The sequence below is a fragment of the Phocoena phocoena genome, chromosome 9, assembly GCF_963924675.1.
Source record: "Phocoena phocoena chromosome 9, mPhoPho1.1, whole genome shotgun sequence".
NCBI lineage: Eukaryota > Metazoa > Chordata > Mammalia > Artiodactyla > Phocoenidae > Phocoena > Phocoena phocoena.
Window position 1 is genome coordinate 84,008,419 of NC_089227.1, and position 21,324 is coordinate 84,029,742.

At 37.1% G+C, this 21,324-nt stretch overlaps 1 protein-coding gene across 1 annotated transcript in view; it reads right to left on the reverse strand.

Moving 5' to 3' along the window:
• Positions 1-120: 120 nt before the first annotated feature.
• Positions 121-21,324, reverse strand: part of CEP41 (centrosomal protein 41) — a 35,660-nt gene continuing 14,456 nt past the window's right edge. The window contains 10 exon segments of the mRNA XM_065883582.1: positions 121-307; positions 990-1,163; positions 1,166-1,204; positions 1,647-1,761; positions 2,805-2,872; positions 3,278-3,429; positions 5,130-5,274; positions 10,770-10,839; positions 12,141-12,202; positions 16,630-16,677. Coding sequence (XP_065739654.1) covers positions 159-307; positions 990-1,163; positions 1,166-1,204; positions 1,647-1,761; positions 2,805-2,872; positions 3,278-3,429; positions 5,130-5,274; positions 10,770-10,839; positions 12,141-12,202; positions 16,630-16,677 — 1,022 coding nt within the window. The 3' untranslated portion in view covers positions 121-158.

Sequence of the window (21,324 nt, forward strand, 5' to 3'; positions counted from 1 at the left end):
GGTTGGATGTGGGCGAGGAGCTGGAGACAGGAAGAGGGAAGAGGGCCTGACACACGTTGAGGTCTTTCCTCTGCAGCAGCTTCTTAAAATGACCAACTTGGGAACTGCTCAGGGGTTCCGAAAGGAGAGAAAACATTTATTTGACTAAGACAAAGTCTTTACTTCCAGGGTTTGCCTTGCAGGTGGCCACTGCCCAGCGAGCGGGGGTTCTGGTGGCCGGCAGGGCCCCCGGCAGGCAGGTTCTGACCGCTGCGAGAGCCTGGAACCTTGGAGTCTCTTCCAGAAGCATTACCTTGGCTCAGCCGGCCTGAAGGGAGCAAGAAAGCAGGGAGCAGAGCTGCAAAAATGATTCCAGGGACAACCTGCCAAGTACACTTTTAAACTAATGAAGTCTTATGCTACAAACCACGTTTAAACTAATGAAGTCCTATTCAGCATCTACTTTAGGCTAAAACCTACTCTTCATCCTTGAGATCAATTAGAAGGTGGGGAAGGGGGCAGGGATGAAGGGAAACCCAGATAGCTTTTCTTTCCTTCCTCTCCATTATCCAATCAACCTCATCTGTCCTTCATTCCTTCTCAGTAGAGAAGGGTACAGGAATGGTTAGAGGAAAAAGAGAAAGCAGTGTGCCAAAGGAAAGGCCAGAAGTAGTTTAAAGGTACCCAGAAGCAGCAGAAGGAAGCAAAGCTTTCCGAGAAGGAATCTGAAAGCCTTAGCTTAGCCTCTCAACTCTGCCTGAGATGCACACTTTATTTGACTGATACCCTCTCTTCTCTTTCTATGTCTGTGTGCAATGCCTAATTCTTACCATAATCTCCCCTCCACTCACCTCCCCTCTCCTCACATAGCACCTGCGCCTTCCCCTTCTCCTGCAAATATTTGATCTGAATATAAGAGATCAAGCTTCTCATATGATGAGGTTGATGTTCAAAGCTGCAAATCTCAAGTTCTACAGAAAACATTATTTCTAAAGGTCAAAATATCTTACTAGTATTGTCTGCAGGACCCTGGTCCTCTTCCAGGTAATATTCTATCTTCTTTAGGTCTTCTGGGGTAAATCTCCATTTATTCTCGGCTGCTGGGGGCGGCACTTTCGGGCCGGATCGTTTCCGGGCAGAAGCAGGCGGAAGGGTCTGCTGGCAAGATGCTGGCAGGGAACCGTAATCAGTCCTTCTGGGAATTTCTGAGCTAAGACTTTTAGACCTAGGTGTGGAAGATCATCAGAAAAAGCCGTGTTAGCACGGTGAGGCCAAGGCAACCTGGAAAGGAGCCCGCATGCCTCCTCAACACAAGGACAGGAAATCTTTCTTAACTGCTTCACCATTAAGTAAATTACACCAGAAAATGTCAGTTGTTATGTGGGATTCTGAGAATTCCACCAGAAATCGTTTAGCTCAAGTCTGCAGCATTAAGGCTTTCTTACAGAGCCATAAAGTAACATCATTATTTCAGGAATTAAAAACATGTGCTGATGGAGCTAACGGAAGTTTCACGTATCCTGACTCCTTTCTGCCAGCATGGTTGTCTCTGTTTCCAGAATACTAAGTTCTGAGCTCCAGGAGGGAAAAGGCGATAGGGGTGGAGTTGAAGGAGTGTGAGCCCAAGTATTCGCCTTTTAAGTCCTAAGCAGAACACAGCCCCTCACCTCCGGAAAGCATGAAGAGGTTCTCAAATCCCCGCTCGCACATGGTGGTAGCTGCCTGGCTGGCCAGCCTCTCATCGTCGTCATACAGAATGATGATCTTGCCATGGGCATTTTTCTAAGAAGCAGATGAGTTAAGGTTCGACCACACTGAGCTAATGCTCCTAGACTATACAGAAACCCCTGAGGAAGAAGAGCTGTCACGGTTTACCTCTCTGAGTTCAAGGGCATCGGATGACCCCTCTTCAGGGGGTACAGGACTTTTTCCTGTCGTGGAAACCACACAAGCTGGTATCCTTTTCTTCTATGAACTAGTATCACCATGTCCAAGACGGCACTAGTTACACACTGTACACTCTTTGGTTCTTTCATCTGTACAATCCTGGAGAGTAAGTATTACAACCTCCATTTTACAGATGAGGAAACAGAAAAACTTTTATGCCCAACGTGTCCACTGCAGTCTTATTTATAATAGTAAAAAAATGGGAACCACCTAAAAGTCCATTCCTTCAAAGAGGAATGATTTAGTAAATTACAGTAAATCTAAAGATGAGATCTTATACTGCATCAAAAATAGAGTTTATAAAGAGCTTGTGTTAGTGTGGGGAAATACACTGTAATATGAAGTGGGGAAAAGCAACATACTAAATTATATATACAGTATAATTTTTACTTTGTTAAAAAGACAAAGAAGACAGTCTGGAATAAAATACACAAAAAATGTAGTAAGAGTTTGTTGTTCAATTGTGTGGTTATTGGAGATTTCAATTTTCTTTTTTATATTTTTCAGTATTTAAATTATTTTCTATTTGTATGATTTTTATGAGCAAAAAATTAAAATTTCAAGAAGCAAAAATAATTAAAATAGAAGGAAAAAAATTCACTCCTTACATTTTACTTGGGAAAACTTTCTGGGGAAAACAGTCTTAGGACTGACTCTCAACAGATCATAACCTTTAACCTAATGTTTTTTGTCCTACTGCAGGATGGCTTGGAAGCATTCTCAGCAACAGCTAAGGATCAAAATTCTAAAATATCCTAAGTAAACTAATTAATATCAAAGGTCCTTCATAGGGTTTTCTTACTAGGAGCATGATTCATGATAAGATTGAGTCTTCAGTCTTTACACCATCCAACTCCTTAAAATGCAACAAAGGATACATATTCAAGAATATCATTTGAATAAGGGTTCATTGTTCTAGACAGAGTTGCAATTGGGTAACTGTAAGCTGCAAAGAGAAGAAAAAGCTTAGGAAGTTTGTAGCTCTCGGTACAACCTGGCCCCAATTCTCAGCTGGTTTAAAGTCTAAGAGTTAAAAGAAACATATTTTCAAAATCAACTAGTTATAAACCTAAATACTTTTTGTGAAAGAAAAGAAACAGGACACTATGAACAAATAAGAAGTGTCACTTCACTGTTTCTGACATTTAGCACTGGGCCCCTGAGCCCCCTGAGAGAGTCACCAGCTTCTCTCAGGGCATGTGGTAGAGCCAACTTACAGGTTCCCAGAACACATCTGGCTAACATAGGGTTTCCCCAACTGTTGACCACAGGCTGTGGTTTGAGCCTGCCTGGGCTCAGTACCGGGCTGTGTTCTCAGGAGTGAGACACTGTAAGGCCCTCTCTCTCTTACCTCCAACAATGTGGCACTGCTGGTAAGAATCTCTATCTCTCACATCTAGCAGCAGGAAGGGGCAGTCGGGATAAGGTTTGTCTTTGGTACTGGGCTCTACTTTCTTCACAAGCCCTTTGTCTAGATCCAGTTCCCCAACGCCACTGATGACGCTGCAAGTGAAAAAGTAGGTCAGTAGACACTAGTCAGGGATTGGTGGCTTAAAGGTCAAATGTGTTTCTTCAGAATGGCGAGAGGGTGCTCAATGTCTCTTTAAAAGACGCTTCAAAGAAAAAGGAAAATGGATGTGGTGTCTCAGTTCTGCCTCTGAATGCAAGATCCTACGGATGGATTCCTGTTCTCTCACCCTGGACCCAAAGGAGGGGATCCACTGTCCATACTAACCTTCAGAGAATGCACGTTAGGTCATTAGCACGCAGAGGGGCAGAAACTGTAAGCGCAAGCTGCCTCCAGAAGCAAGGGCAGCATTCAGAGAAAGAAAGAGGCAAACAGTTACTCCAATGGAATTTTGATGAGTGTCAGAAAGCAGAGCAAAAGAGGAAAGAATACGGTTGACAGGGCAGGAAAACTGAAGGCATTTCTATGTATATCATATGTAACATAAAGTAACAACAGTGTTTTCATATATTTCATATACTTATACAGTGACTCATCCAGTATGGATTTTGAACCTTAATGTTTTCAATAGTTGCTGTAGTCACTTCCATTTTATAGGTTACAGTGTTGAGGCTGAAGAGGCTTTTAGATTTGGCAGCATTCGTGTAATGAGACAGTGGAAAAGCTAGGATTAAAACGAGGGAGGTCTGTTTCTGACCTGTTTCTGAGGTCATAAAATCACTGCAATTGGTCGCCAGATTAATATAGGCAAAATGTGGCAAAAACATGAATCAGAGAAAAAAGGATAGGTGTTATGATCAAAGTGGCGAGTAGTGAAATATCTGTATTGGGAAAAGAAGATAAACACTCTTCCAGGCAAATATGAAGACACGCGTGCCAAACCACAGATTAGTCTAGCGATAGTTCCTCTCCCATCACAGCAAGTCAAATTCTGCCTTTAAATCCAATGATCACTACAACTATATGCCCTATAGTGCATATTTTGTTGAACCAAAGGAGAAGAAACTCTATTTCATGTGAAATTACGTGCTCAGTGGAAGTCTTGTTGGTCTATCTTGTTTTGAATGCAATTTTAGAGTCCTTCCACAGAAGTAGTTATAAAAATAATAATAGTGCAGTCGACAATAGCAATTCTTTCTCTAGTAGAACTAGCTTCTCTAGTAGAACTATTTTACCAGTAGAAGGGATGGATATGTGCAGAAAATCAGCACCGTCTTATAATCAACAGTGAATATCTGTGAGGAAGTGCTGCATCATGAAACTGCCATGTGCATTTGAGAGTTGACACCAAGGCTGCTTTCACTCTCCTTTGCACCTATTTAATATCAGAGCACTATGTGTGGCACTCTATTTTTCTTCTGATTCTAGACAGGGTAATTATAAGCTGCAGCAGACAGAAAAGGAGGGGGGGGGGGGTGGAAATCATACTCCCTGAGTCAAAAGATAGTGGTTGTAAAGCTAAGTCCTAATAGCAAACTTGCATATAGGAAGACTGAGAAGAATGGGGTTGAAGAGTGAAAATTAATGCTCTCCTATCAATATATTCTTACATTAACTAAGAATGCTGTGACAAGATCCAGGAGGTGGCATTGATATAAAGAGAAAATAGAATGGCTGAGATGAAACTGTGGGACTTCACTACGCCAACCTGTTTCTAAGGGCATTAAATCGTTGACATTGGTATCTAGATTAATGAAGGTAAAATGCAGTGAAAACATGAATCTGATGAGAGCACCTCTGAAGGGTCGAGCGGCTGGAGTCCCCGGCTCCCTCACTGTTTATGAACTGGACGGGGCTTGGCGACTGCTCCCCAGGGCTCCCTTTCCCGTTGGTCTTGGCAGTGATTTCAGCATCAGGGTCTGAGGTTGCAGAATCATTGTCTAAAATTTGCAAGTGAATAAATAAATAAATTTAACCTCAGAATTTGTATTTACTTGTTAGGCAGTTCCACTGAAATTAGGTCAAGAAAAGGAACTCGTATTACCATTATTAAATTGTTCTAAGAGTTCTAACATATAGGCTCTCAAACTGTAGTCTGTGGACCCCAGGAGCCCCCAAGACCCTTTCAGGGGATCTGAAAGGCAAAAACTATTTTCATAATACTAAGATGTTATTTGTCTTTTTTACCATGTTGATATTTGCACTGATGGTGCAAAAGAAGTGGTGGATAAAACTCCTGGCCCCTTAGCAAGAATCAGGGCAGAGGTACAGAGCTTTATTAGTAGTCATTGTATTTTTCATCAACATGCACACACTCACAGTTAATAAATATGGCAGTCACATTTTTAAAAGTCCCTGATGAAGCAGTAATAATAATTTTATTAAATCTCACCCTTAAGTACACACTTTTTAAATATTCTGTGTCATGAAATGGGGGAATCCACATACAGCAAGTTTGCTACATACCAACGTCCCATTGTTGTCTCCAGGAAAAGTATGTGTGTGATTTGTGCTGCTTTTGCCTTGAACACCACTTTTACTTGGAAGAAAAACTGACAGGAAAACTATAGTTATTTAGACTTGTGCATTTGGCAGCTATTTTCTCAAAAATGATCTAAAGTGAATTTCTCATTTCAAGGAAAACAACTGATGGTATTTGTTGCAGTGATTAAATTTTGAACAAAAATCAGAATTTTGGAAACTATTTGCCACCAAGAGCTTGACTTCTTTACCATCTTAATGACTTTTCTGATAAGACACGTGTTGTGGTTAATAAATGTGACTTTTTTGATATTGTGTAATGAAATTTGTCAACATTTGGAAGATCTTCATAACTCAGTGAACCAGTATTTTCCAAATGACCAATGAATGATGTTATAAAATTATGTATGAGTAAAAGATACATTCAGAGTGCAAAAGAGACCAATGGGTTTAATGTAACAGGGTATGAAAAGTTCATTGATGTGGTTTCAGATTCCACACTACAACTAACCTTTAAGAAGGTACCAGCTATCAAGTTCTGATGTAGTGTCAAAGAAAAATATCCACAACTATCTGAAAGGGCTATTAAAATATTCTTCCTTTTTTCAATTACAGATCTGTGTGAGGCCAGATTTTCTTCATGTCCTCTAGCCCAAAGAGCAAACTGCAACAGACTGAATGCAGAAGGTATGAGAACCATCTGTCTTCTATTAAATCAGACATTAACAAGACTTACAAAAAAGTGTAAAACAATGTCATTCTCCATATATATTTTTGTTTTGGTAACATAGATATTTTGCATAAAAATATGTTATTTATGCTTGTAATGGGTTTAGTATTGTTTCTTAAGGTAAACAGCAAGTATTTTTAAAATTCTTGGTTTAAAATTTTAATACCCTAAATATTAATAGATATAATTCACAAAAACCAAAACTCTTTGAGGTCCTCAAAAATTAAGTGTGGAGGGAGACTGATACCAAAAGGTTTGAGAATTTGCTGTTCTAACTAATATAATGAGAGAAGACATAGAAATAAGAGGCCTAGTTGTTAAAGAGCATATTAAGTTTTAATTTGTGTATGATATAATACACCTAGAAACTTTAAGAGAATACTATGAGAATAAGGGAAATAAATATGTTAGATTATAAAAATACTCTAGGTTTTAAGGTTAATTATAAAAATAACCTATTTATAAAATAAGTTAGATTAAAGAAAATATGGACAAAGTATTTTTCCTATATACCAATTAGAAAATAACATGAAGAACCTCTCATTTACAGTAACAACTGCAGGTACAAAATATACTCTCCTAGAAAATAAACCTATTAAGAAATTTAAAGGCCGTATAAAAACTTATAAGTCCTTTATAGGTCTTATAAAAATTTTACTTAGGTACATTAAAGAAGACCTGAATGAAGAGAGAGTGACATACCTTGCATATTCCTGACTTGGTGATTAAAAGTGAAATGATGTTAATCCCTTCCAAATTTCCAAATTTTTAGCCTTAATACAAATCCCAATGGGCTTAAAAAAAGCTTAAAAGAATTTTAAAGATGAGAAGAAAAAAGATATATGTATATATATATATATATATATATATAGAGAGAGAGAGAGAGAGAGAGAGAGAGAGAGAGAAAAGTAATTGGGAGAACCTGCTTTTTCAAATAGTAACATATACTGAAAAGGTAAATAATCAAAACAATGCACCAGAACAATGGAAAATAACAAAGAACTCAGAAACAAATCCTAGAATATATACAAAAATCTAATGTATGTTAAAGGTAACATCAAAAATCAGTGGGTAAAGGGAGAACTATTAAATAAATGGTGCTGGGATAATCTGTCAACTATCCAAAAAAATCAAATTTAGATAACCCCTTCATATCATATACCAAAATATATAACAGATGGATTGATGTACGAAAAAACTCAAAGCAACCAAGCAAGCTAACAGATGAAAATATAGGTGAATATCTTATTTTGGATTTTATGAATCTAAAGCATTAAACGAAAACACAATACGAAAGGCTAATAGATTTAATCATGTAAAAACGCAAATCTCATATATGTCAAAAAACAACACAAAGAAAATTAAAAGGTCAATAACAAACTAGGAAAAGTATTCGTGACATATATAAGTGAGAAAAGGTTAATACACTTTATTAGGAGTTTTAAAACTAGTTTGTTAATAGAAAAAAGATCATGTGCACAAGGTAAAAATGCAAACAAGATAAAATTGCTAATATGGAAAGGAAGTCTTCTTTTCACTCCAGACCTGCAGGCCCTCAGGCCTCCACCCCCAAGGGAACTACCTTCAAATATTTGTCTCCTTCCAGAAATGAAACAACTACATATTTTGTATATATTTTATTTCCTCTCCTTTTTACATATCTAGGAGAATGCTATTCATACTGCTCTACACTTTGATTTGTTGTTTATTTTGTTATTTATTTATTTATTTTTTACTTAATAATACCGCTTGGGTATTATTCCAAATCATCAAATAAAGATTTTTCTCATTTATTTTCAAGGCTGTATTGGTTTCCAATGAATAAAGATATCATAATTATATAAAGATTTTACAAATCAATAAGTAAAAGATGAACATTCCATTAGAAAAAAAAAATGGGAAAGGACATGTAATGTCCTCAAAAGAAGAAATACGTATGACCAACAAACACAGACATATGCAAAGCTCAATCACACTATTAAAGAAATCCAAAATAAAAATATTAGATACCATTTTTCCTCCATCAAATTGGCAAACATTTACAAAAATGAGAATTATTCATCATTGGCTAGGATGGGGAGAAATGGGTCTTCTCATTTGCTTGGTGGGAATGCAAACAAGTGGAACCTTTCTGGAGATAATGTGGAATCAGCACCAAGCATCTTAAAAATGGTTCCACCCTTTGACAATCTGCAGCAATTTATCTTCAGGAAATAAATCAGAACCATACAAACATTTATGGGTTTACACTGCAGCATTATCTTATAAAAATGAAAAATTAGAAAAACGTTAATGGCCAACAATAGGAGAATAATTAAATATGTGGCATATACAAAGGATAGACATTATATGACAACACAACCTTTACAATTAAGCTTTTGAAGTCTATTTAATGACATAGGAAAGTGTGCATGATAAAATGTTAACTGAAAACAGCATAATACAAAACTATATACAAAGAGTATGGATGTGGGTGGGGAAAACAGACCAAAATGTTAATAGGGTTTATTAGTTATTTTAATTTTCTTCTTTATATGTTTTTTACAGTTTTCTAATTTTCTAGAAATATACTTTTAAGTCAGGAAAAAAAATAAACATTATAAAAGGAGTTTTTTTATTCCTTCAAAGTTGGCCAATACGCATACAGATACAATCTGTGCTACAGGCATTCCTGAGTTATTATTCTGTATAGAGCACTAGAAAAACACTAATATTACTCACACATTATGGTGTCCTACTTTACAAAAGAGTGCAAATTTATCTCAGAAGACAAAATTGCATGTGCCCATATGTTCTGGTGTTGTAATCTCAACAATGAATTAAAGGACAAAATCCAGGTACTTATATAACCAGGTTAAAATTGGGAGTACTGGTATGAGGAGACTCAATTATCTCTATTACAAAGAGCCCTTATTTCTCTGCTGTGTTAGAGGCATCTGTCATAGATAAATTCCTGTCTTTTACAGATTCTTTTTATCCTCCCTAACAAAAACAAGCCCAGGGAAATGGCAGTCGAGTTGTACAAACCCAGTGTTCAGACTTCCTGAGAAACTTGTCTTGAAATCAGAAGTCAAATTCCTGGCCTACATCAACCTTAACAAAACACATTCCCCTTCAATAAACAGCCACACATTGACAGCTGAGGACTTCAGGATAAAATAAAGACCTTCACTCTGTGAATTCTTTTCATGACAGAACACCTAAGAGGTTTTCTTTTCAACTTGGTATTTAAGAAAGTAAATCTGGCGCCTATCTATCTTTCTAGCCTTATCTCCTAACCCCGCACCTACCCCTCCCTCAGACCACAGCCAGACTGGATTATGAGATTCCCCAAACACGCCTGGACTTCTTCTCTGTGCCTTTATTCAGGCTGCTCCTCAGCCTGAGACACCCTCACCCTTAACTTGCACCTGTTGAGATTCTACCCCTAAAGGGGCAGAGACCCAGTTCAAAAGCCTGGAAGAAGCCTACCTCAGTTTCCTAGCTGGAAAATACAGAGTTCTCACAGCACCCTGCATCTCTCGAAAGGCACATTCCAAGACCCCATAAGGATGCAATAAAGGCAGTGAGAAGACACTGGCTGCTACCAGAGACATGCAGATTTGTATCCTATGTCCATTCCTTATTGGCTGTTTACTTTGAGCAAGAAGTTTAACCTCTGAGGCTTGGGCTTCTCATCTGTACAGTGTACCTTCCTTCTAGAGTTTTTGAGAAGATTAAATAAGAAAACTCATGTGAAGTACCTAGCAATATATATTCATCAAACGATGGTTTCCTTCTAGTCCTCCGTGAATTTCTGTCATATTAGTAATTCTGTGTTTCTGTTATCATTTTCCTCACCCAATACACATACATATGTGCAGTGCACACTCGTAGCTACAAACTCCATGTAAGCAGAGCTGTGTTTTATTCATCTTTGTAGTCTCATAGCACCTAATTCTGTGACCTGTACTTATATAGAAGGCACTAAAAATATTTGTTGAAAAAAAGTAATTAGTATATTAAACACGTTTAAAACATTTAAGACTACAAATGTTACAGCCAGAAAACCAGATGGCATTTTTAAAGAAATAAGAATTAGCAAAGCACCGGATAGCATTTCTCAGAGAGTAACAATCTAATTACATAATAACATAATAACAGATACATCAAAGTCCCTGTGAACACAATAGCACAGTCAAATGGCCAATTTGTTATTTTCCCCATATCCTCACTTCTCATTACCTTCTAGCCTTTTAATCTCCTCAGCTGTCACTTCCAATGTTTGATCAGATAGGGAAGCAACTTGGATGACCTGATAGAAAAAAGAATGAAATGTGTAGAAGTGTGTATGTTTGTTTGTCTTTAAACAGAGGCAATTCTGTTTTTAACAAAAGATGAGGAAATATCAAACATCAAAGATCTCCTGTTTTAAGAAACTGTCAGTGTCCCCAACTGGAGACTAAATCTCAGGTCTTCTTACTTTGGGGGTGGTAATTACACTGCAGATGATCATTCCGGAAGAAAAGATTTCTTTAAAACATTACACAATAAACTTAAAAGACCAAAAGGATAATTTTGGACACGAAACATAAGTAAGAGTTTAAAACTGCATTCATACATATTCTAGTCCCAACATAACATGCTATTTCTTGAAAATGCAATACTTAAAATAACAGCATTATATCAGAAATTCTTCATGCAATGAAGAAATAAATGTAATTATGAATATATTGATTACAATGTTGTATACCCAACATACAGTTTTTAAAGCACTTTTGCCTGGGGGAAGTGATAAATTAGGAGATTGGGAGTAACATATACATACCACTATATATAAAATAGATAACTAACAAGGACCTACTGTATAGCACAGAGGACTCTAGCCAATACTCTGTAATAACCTATAATGGGAAAAGAATCTGAAAAAGAATATATATATATATATATATATATATATATATATATATATATATATATATATATATATAAAACTGATTCACTGTGCTGTACACCTGAAAGTAACACAACATTGTAAATCAACTATACTCCAATAAAAAATTGTTTTAAATGCTTGGTAGAATTCAAATTAAAAAAATAATAAATCACTTTTCACGACTTAGCTCATAAGACCCAACATCCACCTTAAGTTACATCACTGTAACCCTTGTTTGGGGGTCAGAGAGACACTTTGTCCATAATTTTCAAATGAAAGAAGAAAGCGACTTTCCTAAAGTAACAAAATAGACCATGGCAGAAAGACTTGGAAAAAGAACCCAGTCATAGATGGGAGATCACCTGCTTTCCACAGAGAAAAATGTCCAAGCAATAAAGAATCCAGAATTCTAGATTCTCAATATTAAGATAAATGGGCAAGGAAAAATAAAACCTAAACTACAAATTTGATGATTAAAAGGGAGAATGTACATTTTACTTTATAAAATTCTTATCAAAGAAAAAAGAAAATTTCATACCAATTAGTCCTCTCATAGGTGAAATATAAAGAATCAGAAGAAAACCCTCTGCAAACATTACCTAGAGTTGAATTTAGAAATACTCACATAAAGCAGCACAAATTAGAAAGTCTTTACTCCAATGGAAGATCATTAAACTTACCAGCTGGGCAAAAGTTGTAACTTTTAGTCTCTTAAAAAGCTCATCTTTTTTGTATCTATAATCTGAAAAGCAGAACAGGACAAATATTTCTTCCAGGCTTATTTTGCTTTCTTAGAGATATTAATTCTTTCTAGTCATCAAGTTATATGGTATATTTTTCAAGTTATTTACATGTTTTATCTCATTTGATCCTCATGATATCCTCAGAATTAAGCATGGCAGGTATTATATCACCTTTTCATTTATTCCTTTGCTTTGGCCAGTAAGAAGCCTGAAGCTGAATTTATAAGCCACCTTTTTGGGTCTAATGATTTTACCCCTCCCCTTTATTTGTGTACCATTTTCCTTACTATGCTGTCTCTACTTTGACCATATTGTATTGCATGCATTTTTGTAAGCCCTTTAAATCCTTTTCAGAATAAGCAGGGAATAAACATCTGCATTTTACAAATGAAAACAGAGACCCAGAGAAGCTGAGTTGCCCTAGGTCAAGAGCTGGTAAGACATTTACTATTCTATCTCTGCCCTGAAAAGAGTACAGTTCTATTCCTGAGGTTACAAACTATGCTAGAGACACAGGCCAACCCTTTTTTTTTTTCCTGGAGTACAATGCTGGGCACAAATTTGTAATTGGTCCTGATAATCTCTTACATCAATTTTCCCTCAACTCCACTTCAATAAAAATCAACCTATTCAGTTTTTTTTTTTTTTTTTTATGATACGCGGGCCTCTCACTGTTGTGGCCTCTCCCGTTGTGGAGCACAGGCTCTGGACGCACAGGCTCAGCGGCCATGGCTCACAGGCCCAGCCGCTCCACGGCACGTGGGATCTTCCCGGACTGGGGCACGAACCCGCGTCCCCTGCATCGGCAGGTGGACTCTCAACACCTGCGCCACCAGGGAAGCCCAACCTATTCAGTTTTGAATATGAAAAAGTTCTGGAGATCTATTGTACAACAAAGTAAATATACTTAACACTACTGAACTGTACACTGAAAAAGGTTATGATGGTAAATTTTGTTATGTGGGGTTTTTTTTAACCACAATTAAAAAAAAAGAAAAATCAACTGAAAACATCAGTATTTACTCAGTGCTATCTTTACAGTTCTGAGACATAACTCAATGGGGGTACTTTTGCATTTGTTTGTGTTAATAATTCTTCATATCATATTAAACAGTTTTAAAAAATTTAGCCAATCTCACTTTATTATTTGTCCCATAGAGGCATATTAAAAATTGGCTTGCCTAAACTTTTCTGAAGATGACTTGCCAATTCTGAAGAGTTTTCAGCGTTGAACTCCTGCCTACTCTTTCCCTTCACTCCTCTTCTAGGTTTATATACTGATGTCCTTGACTCCTTAAATACTGCCTCATTATTTCAGAATTACTGATGGTTAGCTGGATAATTACTATGGCCTTCACTGTCTCATAAACCAAGACTCCTAGCAACAAAGGAAAGGATTAAAGGTGCTTAAGATTATTTACCTGGTGATACTAATCATTTCCATGAATTTTCCAAAAAACCAGCACAGACCAAATAGTTACTTTGGAGGATAATGTTAGCTTGGTTTACCAAATAGCTTTCGACTCAGAGTCGGGAAATGATATTACCTTAAAAACAGGCCTTCTGTAAATATATCAAGACTCTTTCTTATGGGAATTAAAGCTTCTCTGTTCCAAAATGCCCTAAAGATAGCAATTTGGCTAAAAATTGACCTTTCTTCCAGAATATTCTTAAAACAGCTTCTTCTAGATACAAGATGCAAAGGAGCTTCTAAAACCCACCAGGATGCAGACCCGAATAAGCTGAGCAGAAGCTTTAAAAAGTGCAAGTGAACGACTATAGTATTTCTCTCAATTGCCACCAACTTGCCCACCAAAAGTCATTTACGTAAAGCAAAATTTACGTAAAGCAATAAATCAGCCAGTGAAAACAGTCAACAGCTTTCAAAGTAGTTTGCACTGTGGCATTTATCCACTGATATTCTTTTGGTATAGTAACATAGTTTGAAATACTTCTCCAATTCTTCACATTCTAAGTATAAAAGGTACACATTAAAATCCCCTTTAAATAGAAATCACCTTAAACGAGAAAACAGGCGCTGCTATTTTCTAATGATCATAGTTTCTAGCATCCTCTCATAAGCACTAGAAATCCCAATGCACATTTGAGCCTGAACTCTACATACCTGGTTCTGGTTTAGAAGGACAGCCATCATTAGGACTTTCTGACATTATTACTCAGAGATAAAAGATCAAGCTAGACGTTTTACAGTAAGTTTTAAATTTTATAAAAAGGATAACTTGGAAAGCTCTGACAGTCTGTCCTTGCAAGGGCGAACAGAGCTTTAAGAATGGAGCTTCTGCTACTATAGCTTCTCCCAAACTCTGTGATGGAGACAAAAAATCCTAGTTTCAGATACGTTATCAAGTTTTGCTTCTCTGGTAAGTCTGGAATCTAAGTGTGTCTCTCTCGAGTTACTGGAAGGACAGAGACCTAACTATCTAGGATGTTTCACACTGGGCCCAACTAGTGTCATCTAACCACTGGAAGCCAAGAATGGGCTTTGTGAATGGTCAATAGACACAGTGTGTCTATTTTCCCCAGGCAGAGTTGAAAGAATATTCAGATTACAAAGGAATTCTGCGTTTTCAGGGTTCTGTTAAAACACATTATTAGCAAAGGGAAGTTGGGCTCACAGTGGAAGACAAATCAAAGGAAGTAACAGCACAAGGTTTGTGATTTCACAGAAAGACATGGCATCTAAGGTAATCCGAGAAAAGTGACGGGTTTAGGGTGTCATGAAACAAGGCAATATTCTCCTCCCTTCTGACCCAAAAGAACACCTACAACAGAAGATGGGAAAAGAGAAGGAAATATCTTCCAAAATATAGATCCCAGACCAGAATCTGAAGTAATTCTAGTCGGGGAATCAGCACAAAGCGTGTAAAAGGTGAGAGGAACCTGCTGTCTTACTAAAAGGAAGCTCACAACTTCTAAAGAAGGAAGGTGAAGTAAGCATTTTCGAGGACTCTAATCCACAGGTATTTCTTTTGGGAGATAAGCTCCATTTAAAGTTTAGATATTAAAGAAACCACATTGTGCTTTTAAGAACTGTTTTAAACAGGGTTTCAGCAATCTGGGTGGAATGGGACAATTTTTATGGGACAAATTTTGGTGTGGACAGGTGAGCTCACACTCAGCTACAAATGCTTAGGAGGTGAAAGGGGCTACAAACCAAGACAGAAGCAGGCCAGTTGAATTTTGCTTGCCGTGGATGAATTAAGGACGACAACAGTGAAGTTTAGGTGAGTAAACAAGATTTTTTTCCATAGTTTAAAATTTTAATATACACTTAAAATATATATACTTAAAGTGGAATATTTTACAGATATATAACATTTAAAATATATAGCATAAAATGTTTAAAATATAAAATATATAAGAAGAAAAGGATACTGCGACATCACACATTAAAAAACAAATGTCTATAGCACCAGTCCTTGTAGTTGAATGTGGCAAATAACAAGAGTCAGCAAGAAACTGCTCCTGAGTCCAGATCTATCGTCTGGGGTTTCTCAATATGGCAGCAATTCGAAAGGAACTGGAACATTATCATTTAAATTAAAAGGCCTGCTGTGCAGAAACAGAAGTTCTGGTGAATTTTGGATTTGTAATATTCTCTTCCCAGAAGATATATATTACCAGAGCCAAGTCCTGAACTGCTATCAATCAGAGTACCTCTTCACTGCCATTAGCTCAATATTGCCCTAGCACTGGGTTCTCCTACTGAAGCTATGAACAAATCCATCTTAGAAAATAGATGTTCCTACTTCTCTAATTCTAGACTTGATGTGTACATTTTACATCTGTTTTGGACACAGATTGAAAAATTATGATTTTGTGCGAGGGCAGTGCACTCAATGACTAGAAGCATATCTTTGCCGAAGATTAGTTTTTTAAAAGGATGTGCATGAAATATGATTTTTAATTAAAAGAAAGCCAACTGCAATGAATTTATAATGTATAACACCACTTTCAGAATAAGCTCTTTCTTACACCACTAAGTCTTTCATGAATACTGTCGAATTTATACTCAAAAGAATGTTATAAGTTATTATTACTCCTATCTCAGGTATAGAGAAAATAATAAAATAGGAAAGATTAAGTACCTTGAATAAAGGTCATAAAGACTACAGTACAATGAAACTAGAAATTTGGGTTCTCTAGAGGTTATTTCACATTCCAACATTAATATCTCCTATGGGATCTAAGTCAGGTAGAACTCAGACTCAAAGGCCACAATCTTAGCAGCTGACCAGAATGGCACACAGTGTTTCCCACATCCTTCTAGGCACCTGCCACACTCACCTGACACCCATAGCTCTGTGTGTGTGTCAGCTGTAGAGTGTGGTTAGGCTCGTTAATAACCAACTTGTAGAGCAACTACAGGGTTCCGTTATCCCAAACCATCAGTAGTGTTACTCACTTTTTTTGATCTCTTCTAGCTTCTCAATGTATTTAGTCATACTGTTACCTAAAAAGAGAAGCAGGATTTTAGCTATGCTTTTCATGGAAGAAAACGAGTAACACTGTGAAAACAGAATGGAGTACAAGTATTCCCTAAGCCTTCCCATTCTGCTTTTACAGAATTACAGTAGACAAATGGATCAGACATAGTAAATAGCCTTTTGGATTATACAGCATTATTAAAAGGTAAGGAATCCAGGGAAATGTTCTGGCCAAATGTGTTAAGCTGAGGTGCACACCCAATAAACATTAAGTCCCCCCAGGCAGTACGAATGATCACTTCATGTAATGTTTTTTCTTTCTGAGTTAAGCCTTTCCTCTTCCATTTATCCCCCCGTAAGCTTTTTGTGGGGAAGATATGCAGAGGAAGAGAAAGAAGCAATGACCTCTGAATGTCTAAAATGTGCCGTTGTGCCTACCCAAGCAACCCTTTCCTCTTCACTTAATCTTTGTGGTTTCCTTCTCTTTCCTGAACTTGGTCTTCCACTATTCATGCTGATGTTGCAGCCTGAACTAGACCACACGGTCTGTTCACCAGTATTCACTGTGGATTTGATTTGCTGAGAAATAACAGCAGATTCCCACCACTGTGGAGAGTCCTCAACCCTCATGTTTTATGGCCTGGTTCTACAACACTAGGCTCTAGCCAAGGTGGTTTGGAGAGTTTTCATGCATTAAAACTGGGCCAGGATCCTTCTGGTTTCCGAATGAACTAAAGTCTGCTTCTCAAGCCAGGGGCTATTATTTTTTACTAGGCATGCTTCAATTTGATTCAATTCAGCACAGCAAGCTCTATCTGGCACCTGAAAGGTATAGCAAAAGAGGAAAACATTCAGAATAATTTCTCATTTCTAAAATTGTGCTCCTAACTTTTAAGCCTTGAGAGGAGCTAGTCAGTTTCAGTCACAACTTCAGGTAAAAGAAATGCTTCCAATTAATGGCATGAACTGATGTTTTCAAGCACTATTCTGAACTTTTCTTCATGTTTAGGTCAGAAGCAGAGAAAGAAAATCCTTGCTCTAAAACCCAAAGTACATTTTCAAAAAACAATTTATATCATTTGTTATTATTAAGTCCTTGTTATGAATTCATTATAGAATAAAATTCTACTGAGTTAAAATTTTTTTTTCGTCTGAAGACACACAGTCCCCAAATCAGAACCAAAAAGCAGGACTCAGTGTAGTCCTGGACCCAGACCGTATCCTTCCAAAAGCTCAGAGAGACATGACAGTAGTCAGGGCTGCTCAGAAGCTGAGGCTCCTCAAGACAGACACTGAGAACATCTCAGAAGAAGTCCAAATAGCACCAAAGAACAAGATTAGAACAAAATATGATCTTTTCTAGGTTCTTCAGGCTATAATGGACCTGAGATGTGACCAGATCTCCACAGTGGAAACCATGAATCCTTCCCAGACTCACATCCTCTTCCCTGCAACTCTGCACTTGGACGGGAACTCGACTGGTCAGTACTGGGGTTAGAAGACAGGGCAAATGGTGCGCTGTTCAGCGTCCTACAGTCTTATTCTTAAACTATTTTACGTAGGAGCTTCTGGTTATATGTTCCTGAGTCCCTTACAGTGCCAGGCTGTTGATGTGGCAGTTGGTTTCTTTTGGCTGGAGAAGCTTTATGCCTCCTTCCAGAATCGTCAAAAAACTGAGGTACAAAAAGGATCACTGACTTGTCCAGTGACACAGCAAGTTGGTAACTAAGTCAAGATTAGTACTCCCAACCTCCTGGTTTCTAATATGGCTCACAAAAACATATCATTCTCTGGCTGTGCTGTTTTAAAAACATGATTTCACTGTGAGGTAAATATGTAGGAAGTGTTACTTCCTTTATAGTATTGGGTGGGAACCATTTTATGCTCTAAATTCCCTGAGGCATACTATGAACGGAAAACAATAGCCAACCTTATTATATAGTCTTTATTATTAAAACATTGCATTTCCAATCTATAGCAGTTTCCACTAACAACATGTCTAAAATCCACTTCTCAGTCAGTTATCAACATTTTCGGTGTATTTACACAACACTTCATCTTCATACCAGCAGAGCCTCGCAACGACCCTGTGAGGTAGGTTGTCATTCCTACTGATTATTTTTCCCACTAAAGGAGAAGGCAGAGAAACAAAATCTTTTGCAGAGGTGTACAAATACTTGGCTAAATTAAGAATAAATCTAAGAGGGCTATTGATAAGAAGTTCTTTTCATTACAGCCATTCATTCTATCCAAGTAGAGGGGGGTGGAAAGAATATGGAGGATTTCTGCATTGCTTCAATTGGAGAAATGACTAACTGACACAAAAAAATCTCTAAAAATGAGTTTAGAAAGTATGAAAAGTAGTATTTTATCCCACTTCATATACTGCTTATATCTTAACTAAGCAGCTCATCTTACTGGATCTAATTTCATCTGAGAATAGTTTTTTGACTACCTTTTAAAAAGAATACAAATGAATCAATTCTATAATTGACTTATTTATAAACACATTTTTGTTTTACACAAAAGTAAGGCACCCTAAAAGACTATCAACGGACTAATTTTTAAAAATTAAAATTACACATTACTGCCAGATACATTTTCCTAGACAATACTTTGATTAAAAAAAGTCAGCGGCTCCCCATCACTTACTGACTGAAGTTTAAACTCCTTGCTCTACTCGTGAAGGCACCAACATCTTACCTACCTCTTCAATCTTGCCTTAATTACTAAACTTGACAAACTCTCTGTTAGTCTTTGGTTCTCTAACATGTCACCTTGCCCATGTAATCATAATAGCTCACCCAGCTGGAAGTGACCTTTCCCTCCTCTGAACTTCTACAGCACTCGGCTTACCACTCACAAGGCATTTATCATTGTACTGCCTTATTTGTGCGCAAGTCTTATCTATCTTATTATACTGACAGCCCAAAACAACTATTTACACACACACACACACACACACAATATCTTTATCCTTTCCATTGTCTAGCATAGGAGGCACTCAAAAATATTTGCTAAATGAAAAATACTGTGAAGATCTACTAGCTGAAGAATCCTTATAATGAATTATATTATAATGTAAATAATCACACCCCAGTTTGGTTTGAGTTTTTGGATACCTGATTTTCTCTAAGCTATGCCCAACCTGATTTATATATAGTACATATATGTTACATACTACTTAAATGACCTATATTGTTTCAGGACTCAGGTAACCTAGAAATGTATAAGATGGTATTTAGCTTCTACTTAGTTTATAATTTAAGTTGCAACAAAAGATATATAAAAAAGTTTTACAACTGGAATCAAGAGAAAGACACAACTCAACTATATCAATAGTGCAAAGCAAAGAGAGCACAATCAACGAACTGAGTGACTCATTCATTAGATTTTTTCCTTTGTTTTCCTATAATTTAATAACATTATTTGAACTGAGCCAGTAAGAAAAGCAAGTGATTTTGAGCAGCAGTAATCTAAAGTGGGTAAGATTTATAAGGCACGAACTCAGTTGCTAAGAGACAATTCCATTGCTTTATTTTTCTTCAATATTTCCCTCCTCTACGGAGAAGTTCTTTTGGCTCAGAAGGAGCAGAAAGCTTGAAAAGAGGCACAGTGGTCCTTTGTTAATCTCAATAAGTTATACGAGTGCATAGTGCTTTCTGGTTTGTAAAAGGCTTTCACATACATTTCTTCCTTTGACATAAGAAACAGAATTAAATACCAAATAAAAATGAAGAGTACTTAGTCTATAATGAGTTTGAGTGCTTAAGATCAAGGCTATTAGCAGATATTCAGGAAAAGTAAAGACTAAGAAGAAAAAAGGAAGTGACTAGTTTGTATGGAGATAAGAAAACTAAGGTGAATTTCTAAAAAATAAAAAAAGGCTAGAAAAGACTGAATGGAGATAGTCTACAGAATTTTAGAAAGCTAAAGAAATTTGAAATTAGATTGAATATAGATTGAAATGAGAGAATAATGCCAGCAATGAAAGAGTGTAGGAGACTAACAAAGGGAGAGCCCTGTGGTTTGGAAAGTTAATCAGCCTGCAGTGCTACAGAGCAGAAACCCAGAGAGGGTGCTTGAGAATACACAAGAACCCTGCGGTGGAGACTGAACAAAACGCCGTCAGGGATTTCATCGGAAGCATAATCCATTCATGGCACAGTCTGGCAATGCTGGGGAGCTGGTAAGATACACTCAGGCACCTATGGAACAAAAGAAATATTTGAAGTTCAAAATAATTCTGATATTTCTAGCCATGGCTATACACTGGTGTTTGAGTTTATACGAGAAGTAGCATCAGAAGGATAGAAATAAAAAATTATCTTTACCCAGGAAGAAGATATCAGTCTTTGAAGAGCTCAGTAGAAGGTGATTTGGGTGAAGACAGGAGATGCCACGAAATTCTTGATTTCTTGTGATTAACTCTGAACTGCTCACTGTTTGGTAAGAAAAGATTAAAGACCCATCTATTTAGCCTAGAAATGAGAAATGCTCACTCATTACCGTGCCTATTTCCACGGCTCTGACTGCAGAGCTTAAAATCATACCACAGACAGGAGTTTCTTACTTGACCTTTAAAGTAACTCTGGTGTTTTCATAACCAGGACTCCTCACACTTTTCACCTCATGGCAGACATATATAAGTGATAATATTTGGACAAAATGCT